Below are 7,795 nucleotides of genomic sequence, written 5' to 3'. Positions count from 1 at the left end.
ACGATTTTCCTGCTTTTCCATTTTTACGAAAACCACAGAGGCGTCTTGTTCAGCGTGCTGTCAAACCTACACTAGCAAGGAGATCGGGCTGAAACTATAGCTACAAGCTATCCAAGGATGGTACTATAGAATGTCACCTCAAGGTAGGCCTAGTGGCGTCATCTCTTGGTTAGGCCGGAAACTTATCAATCCACCCTCGTATATATTGTAATAATTATATTTATTCGTAAAATTTCTTGAGTGTATTTTGTATCATCATAAAATTAGTTGTACAGGAGAAAGAGAGAGGAATAAAGAGAAATGTGATTTAAAAAGGGATTAATTATTACAAATTTTTGTGTTTGATCACAATTCATATCAAGATGGATAGACAAATTTACTATGACATGAGTGTCCGATTTCTGAGTTAGACCAGAGGTGTGACTTATTTGAAATATAATTAATATACAAATTAGAATGCAGAGTAAGTACTTCGTGGTTACTCGAAAGTATGACCTACCCCGAAAATAAGCCCTGTCGTTATTTTTAAGGTTGGTTGGCTTTGATATATCCTATCCTGAAAATAGGACCTATTGAAAAACCATCGCATTCATGTTTTATGACAATGCTCGAAGAGCTACAAGTCCTATTATCGTATTAATTTAATATTAAGTCTAAGGTATATTTTGCTTTTGTTGGAAATCAGTATTATTTTTAGTCTTCATAATCGTTGTTGAATATATTTTGTAATATTAAGAATATGCCGAGATCATGATATCAGTTTATTATCAATTTACAAAAGTAGTAGAAGCACGTTTGGACTTAAATTAACATCATGTCTACTAACCTTTTCCTTTCTTGAAGTTGACATCTTAAAGAATAGAAATGAAGCAGAAGACCCGAGGAATAACTACACAACAATTATTACCACAAAAAATGAATAAATTTCTAAATCTGTATTTACGTATATCAAAAAGAAGAGAAATCATGATTTATTGAAAATCGACTTGAACTTATTTACAGCTTTAAACAACATAGTAAACAATAACAAGACACAAAAAAACTGCTTTTGAAACTTGAAATTTTTAACTTTTCTAATAGAGCTGATTTTTAGGAAGCATTGTAATAANTACTTTATCAAAATACAATTGAAATGGACCTATAATGTTTATAAATACTAAAAGTTTTCAAGGTGTCAAAATCATACTAATATTAGGTTAAGTTATCGTTAATCAAAGCCTGATATACGAACAAGCGATAGAAATTGTAACAATTCGGTCATACTGGGGTATTTTTCATGAGAAATAGTAAACACAAGAACTATATCGAAATAACAAATAATTTGGTAAAGTAATCAATAAATAATATAAATTAGGATAAACGACCTATCCCCATACAGTCCTAATTACCAATTTTCATTAGATAAGTTTTTTTGTTATGCTTATTGAATTATTATTGCTAGTGTTTCTTCTTTAGTAGTATTACTCGGAACTGGCGGGTACCTGGGCGTTATTATCCGGGCCCCGGCGGATCCGCACTATTTTTAGAATCCGGGCGGGTACCCGGCCCATCTCTAATAAAAAGTATAAAAGTTTAGAAACATTAACGAAAACATTTCAGGAAATTAAAACCAGATTTTTCTTTTGTTTCAGGGAAATCATTTTCACTGACCATTACTATTTCAACCAATCCACCTCAAGTAACAACATATAATAAAGCCATCAAAGTTACTGTTGATGGACCTAGAGAACCAAGATCAAAAAGTAAGTCATTCATTCTTTTACTAAAATCTTCGGTATTATAATTTTCAAATGAATTTGAAATTGGGAGAAATCGAAGTTGCCCTTTTTACTTTTAAGGTTAATAACTGCCTACAGTTTATAGATAAATACTGATCATCTTGGAAAAGATGAAGTATTGTTGCCGTCTTCTTCTTTAATAATCGAGATTTCCCCTATATAAAATCCACTGTTTTATTAATTTTTTAATAGTAGCACCTATCCTTGGAAGTTGTCATGCTTTGATGGAATTTTCCACGGTCTGGCAACGCTGCGATAGATTGATTAGCGTCACATTGTTTACTTGATGACGGAGGATACCTGTGTATCCCGTATTTAACTAAAGTAGCCACTCATTACGATAAATAATCAAGTCAGATATGTATGTATGCATATTAACGAAATAGCTGCAATAAAACATAAGTTTCTTATGTAATTAATAGCGATGAGACTAAGACCAAGACTGTGACAGTCTTGGTATTGCTTATTCGGCCTTAGAATTGGTCTTACTCAAATACTTCGAGTCTTGGCGTTGGTCTTTTAATCCAATGAATACTTATGATTTTTTAATAATTCTTCTAATCACAAATTTTTCTATTTACCGACACAATAATTGTTTTAAATGGTGCAAATTTCTGTCATACGAGGGTGGATTGATAAGTTTCCGGCCTGACCAAGAAAAACAAGGTTTTTAAAAATTTTTTTTTTTTATTTCTCAACATAATCTCCTCCAAGGCTGATACATTTCTCATAGCGGTGTTCCAGTCTATTAATGCCATCTCTATAGACTGATTCGTCAAGCTCCTCAAAATAACCATTTACAGCTTCGATTACTTCTTCATTGTCCGCAAATCTCTTACCGCCAAGCCATTTNCGTAAAATTTCTTGAGTGTATTTTGTATCATCATAAAATTAGTTGTACAGGAGAAAGAGAGAGGAATAAAGAGAAATGTGATTTAAAAAGGGATTAATTATTACAAATTTTTGTGTTTGATCACAATTCATATCAAGATGGATAGACAAATTTACTATGACATGAGTGTCCGATTTCTGAGTTAGACCAGAGGTGTGACTTATTTGAAATATAATTAATATACAAATTAGAATGCAGAGTAAGTACTTCGTGGTTACTCGAAAGTATGACCTACCCCGAAAATAAGCCCTGTCGTTATTTTTAAGGTTGGTTGGCTTTGATATATCCTATCCTGAAAATAGGACCTATTGAAAAACCATCGCATTCATGTTTTATGACAATGCTCGAAGAGCTACAAGTCCTATTATCGTATTAATTTAATATTAAGTCTAAGGTATATTTTGCTTTTGTTGGAAATCAGTATTATTTTTAGTCTTCATAATCGTTGTTGAATATATTTTGTAATATTAAGAATATGCCGAGATCATGATATCAGTTTATTATCAATTTACAAAAGTAGTAGAAGCACGTTTGGACTTAAATTAACATCATGTCTACTAACCTTTTCCTTTCTTGAAGTTGACATCTTAAAGAATAGAAATGAAGCAGAAGACCCGAGGAATAACTACACAACAATTATTACCACAAAAAATGAATAAATTTCTAAATCTGTATTTACGTATATCAAAAAGAAGAGAAATCATGATTTATTGAAAATCGACTTGAACTTATTTACAGCTTTAAACAACATAGTAAACAATAACAAGACACAAAAAAACTGCTTTTGAAACTTGAAATTTTTAACTTTTCTAATAGAGCTGATTTTTAGGAAGCATTGTAATAAGAATTGCAAATAACAGAAACACACGCTTCTAAAGCGTTGCACAAAGCATATTATTTATGGAAACATTACGAGTCGAATAATCTTAATTAAAATATACCATAGATTAAACTGTTTTTAGTCTAATGATCGGGAACACTTACCTTACGGTAAAGGTAAATGATTGAACTAATAGCCTAATATTATTTGTAAAAATTGTGATACTCTCTATATAGGACAATATGGTAGAGCTATGAAAGTTCGTTTTAAAGAACATAGAGGTCGTCACTATCTAATAAAGGCCGGTTTAATATCTAAACGTTTTACTTTCTACGTAGATTTGGATTAACAAGCTTAGCTTATTGTTAGACTAATATAGGTTGTTCAAATACTTATTAAGTATTAAAAATTCCCACAGGTTTTGGTTAAGTACTTCTAGAATTCTAAAAAAATTTTTAAAACTATATAGAATCGTTAATGTATTTTGAATGAAATAGTACATTACGTATCGAGGTCTGAAAAGTGGATATTTCAGACTACGTGTGAGTTGCAAACACGTAGACTGAAGTATCTACTTTTCAGACAGAGGTACGTATACTATTTTTTGTCATGTTTGTGCGAAAAGCTCGTCATTAAATTAATAATTGGCGAAATAAGAGTAAATGATTTAGAGGTTAGAAAGACATTGTCATTGAACAACTGATTTCTGCGCATGCCCATAAACATGAGCGCATGCGCTTAAAAGACTAATTTCATTTCGTCCCAACTAAAACACGGCTGAAAAGTGGCCATTTCTTCCGTATTTCATAGCATGAAAATGAGCTTTCCGCGCTAACATGACAAAAACACAATTTCTTTCACTTGTATGTGTGTGTGTTACAAAATGGTTGACATGAGGTGCAGATTCCATTTCCTTACTCCAGAGATCACAAATTTACGGTTTGTCTTCTATAGGTTTCTTAAGATGGCGTCCATAATATGATAAGACAACCCGTTCTTCAAGGTAAAAGATTTCCTTCTATTATTGAAAGTCATTGTTCAAATAGTTTTCGTAAGGGGCCTTATATGGGTACAAAATATGTATTAAATTTAGTAATTTTTCTTTTCCTTTTCTATTTTGTCATTGAAATCTGCCTGACAAACAAACAGATGTAGAATACAAAGTCATGAAGTCAGGTAGTAGGTTCCCCCGGCGTTTTATTTTCTGTCGATGAATAGTGTGGCCACATGTTGAAACCACAACAGCACAATTAGCGAACAGTTCTACCCTTAAAAAATTGCGTGCCTTTCCACATTTCGTAATCACGATTGTTAACTATACAAGGTACTTCGAATTAAAGGAATAAGAAATATATATGCAGGCACGTACCTATTAATGTAGACTTTTGTATTTATAGGGTGCCAACAGTCCACAATGTTACCTTAGTTTTCGTGTTTTCCGAAGAATAAATCATTAATAACCAAGATGTTATGGAATTGTTTTTACTTTATATACGTTCTTCATTTTATAGTTATTTCTCTTCTTCTTTAATTAAATATTCAATGGAAATTAAAAAAAAATCAAAATAAGTGGATTTTTAGCTTAACGAATATTTTAAGATATGTAAAATCAATCAACTTTTTTAGGTTAAGTTGGTTTTACACTGCTGATGATACCAGTTCTCATTAGGCTACAATATCTTATGAAAATAAAGGACACAATAACATAAGGAAAAATTCCGTTCTAATGAGTTCTATACAAGGAACAAGTCAAGATATATAAGGTGTCTCACGATAACCACCTATTAGAATATTTCGGAAACTACTTTGATTTAAAATTAGAAAATTTGTACAATGACCTTATTGGTTAAGTTCATCATTATCATCATCATAAGGTCGTCAGTCCTAAGACTGGTCGGCACTCACCTCCACTCTTTCCTATCCTGAGCTAATCTGCGCATTTCCCAAAAAATTAAACAGCCCATATCCTTAACTATTTGTGAACAGTAATCTAACCTAGGTCTACCTCTACTCCTCTTAACTCCTGCTTCTGCCGCTAATACGTCTCTGACTAAGACTTTCATCCCTGAGAAGGTGTCCTACCAACCTATTTTGCTTATTTTTTATTAGAGTCCATAGTGTCCTCTGTTCTCCTATTCTTTCCAGTACCTCTTCATTTCAAACTTTCTCTATCCACTGCATCCTCATCATTCGCCGGTAACGCCACATGTATTTTTCTTGGGATATCATAATGTGGTGATTTCTCGTTGCCTTCCATATCGCAGTAGTGTCTATCAGAGTGCCATACCGATCCTCGTGATCTCTGCCACCTTGAATACTGAAAGAGCTGCTGCCCTCCTTCAGGGACTTGTCTCAGTCTGGTTTCTCTTTGAGAACTCCACCATTATGGTTGAACCTATGGTCCGGCTCCCTAAATCATTGAAACTCGCGAGGCGATCCTCACACTCTAATTTGTACCAGAGCTTCGTTAAGGTTCAAGTCCCGTCGGATGGGTACGTTCTCTTCAATTAAAATAATGGCATCTATGTAGCGTTTCCGATTATATCGGAAGTTGACATCAAATTTGTTATTTTAAATGGAACACCCTGTACATTATGACGGCTTTGAATTCTACTTATGATTTTAGAGAAATTTACCGTTTTCGAGATATTATTTTTTTTGAGAAAAAGTAACACAGAACAGTAGATAGCGAAAACGCATACAGATTTTCCATCTTACTTTTGAAAATGTCTTTGTCTTCAAAACAAGGCCCTGACAAGATCCATATATTTCTGATTCTTGCAGTTCTAACCAAACCCTGGCAAAATATCCCAATTAAGTGTTTGGATAAACCGCATGATTGATTATCTATGTGTTTTTATTTATAGCTGGTAAATTAATTAATAAAGTAACGTACCTATGATTTAACGTGTTCAGTTCGTTAGTGGTAAAATAGATGTGTATATTCGTTGTGAAGGTATGGATGAGGTTTTAGAAAAATTATTTATCATTTATCATTACAATTTGCTTTGTAATAGAAATCCCAACACGTTCGTTTGTTGCCTAACCGCAAGCGGTTGTTAAATATAAATGAAAGTGTAAAACTATACGGGTAAAAACATTTACATGTAATAAAAGATACACGTACAGAAACATAAAGGATTGTAGATTAGGAACACCTGAATGTCAATTGCTTTTAACTACATCTTATCAGTTTTATATAGGTATAATTCGACAATGAAACGAATATCTCCAAAAATTACTTTAACTTCTAATTCCTCACTATCACCTTTGGAAGATTTTAGTATAGGCATGACCCGAAAAGGAAACCGTAATATTCTGATAAATGTTACTTAAACCAAAATATTTGCATACAATATTTACCTACAATGTATCGATACATTTTTATTAAAGTCGACTGTTTGATACAATCAATACAAATCTGTTTCGAGATTAAGCGTAGGACCTCTGCCTTGAAGCAGTATTTGACTATTTAATATTTGCAATCAAGGTGTCGGTAATATTTCCGGGATTACGTTTAGGTTAAACTGTTTCTGAAGAAATAAGGAAATTAATAATTCGTTTTCAATGGAAGGAAAAATCTGCCGCTCAGGTTGCTCGTAAAATTTAAAAACTTAGTTGGGAAAACATTAACGTGAAAGCATTAGTAGGGTAAGAATCAGTTTCATTCACATTATCTACTAATCAGTATAGGTGGGTCCTTTAGGCGACGCCGAAACGTAGGGCAGAAGGTTCTCTCCAGTTCCCTTTAAGGGTGGAAGCGGCAGCTGTAGGTTGGGGTGAGAAAGATGAGATGGACGAATTAAAGATAGAAGAACAATGAAAGATTATCTATGAAATAATATTACTGTCTCAACATTTGCGTGATTCAAGGAAGCTAAACACAAAATTTAAACCAGGGCTGACGCACCGCATAAACTTTGGTATCGCCACACGGTAAATCACAAAAAGCATTTGGATGATGCATTCTCACCAGTTGCTAATACTGATAGGTAAGTAGTCTCTGCGGCCTACGCTAGAGAGTAGAACGGAAGGCGTTCTTTTAGGAAAATTTGGGAATGAGTGGCTGCCGGTTGGGGTGAGAAATATCATCATCATCATAAGGTCGTCAGTCCTAAGACTGGTTGGACACGTACCTCCACTATTTCCTATCCTGAGCTAAACTTCGCATTTCCCTAAAACTGGAACAACCCACATCCTTAACTATTTGCGAACAGTAATCTAACCTAGGTCTACCTCTACCCCTCCTAACTCCTGTTTCTGCCTCTAATATGTCTCTGACTAGACCTTCATGCCTGAGAAGGT

General features: G+C 33.6%; 1 protein-coding gene across 1 annotated transcript in view; it reads left to right on the top strand.

Annotated features, from left to right (window-relative positions):
* Nucleotides 1-7,795, top strand: part of LOC108733644 (protein lozenge-like) — a 93,752-nt gene that overhangs the window by 25,472 nt on the left and 60,485 nt on the right. Inside the window, exon 3 of the mRNA XM_018464892.1 lies at nucleotides 1,632-1,742. Coding sequence (XP_018320394.1) covers nucleotides 1,632-1,742 — 111 coding nt within the window. The remainder of the gene's footprint in view (nucleotides 1-1,631; nucleotides 1,743-7,795) is intronic.

Source organism: Agrilus planipennis, unplaced genomic scaffold, assembly GCF_000699045.2.
Source record: "Agrilus planipennis isolate EAB-ADULT unplaced genomic scaffold, Apla_2.0 scaffold67, whole genome shotgun sequence".
Taxonomy (NCBI): Eukaryota; Metazoa; Arthropoda; class Insecta; order Coleoptera; family Buprestidae; genus Agrilus; species Agrilus planipennis.
The sequence above is the reverse complement of the archived record's forward strand: the minus strand, read 5'-3'. Positions and strand labels throughout refer to the sequence as shown.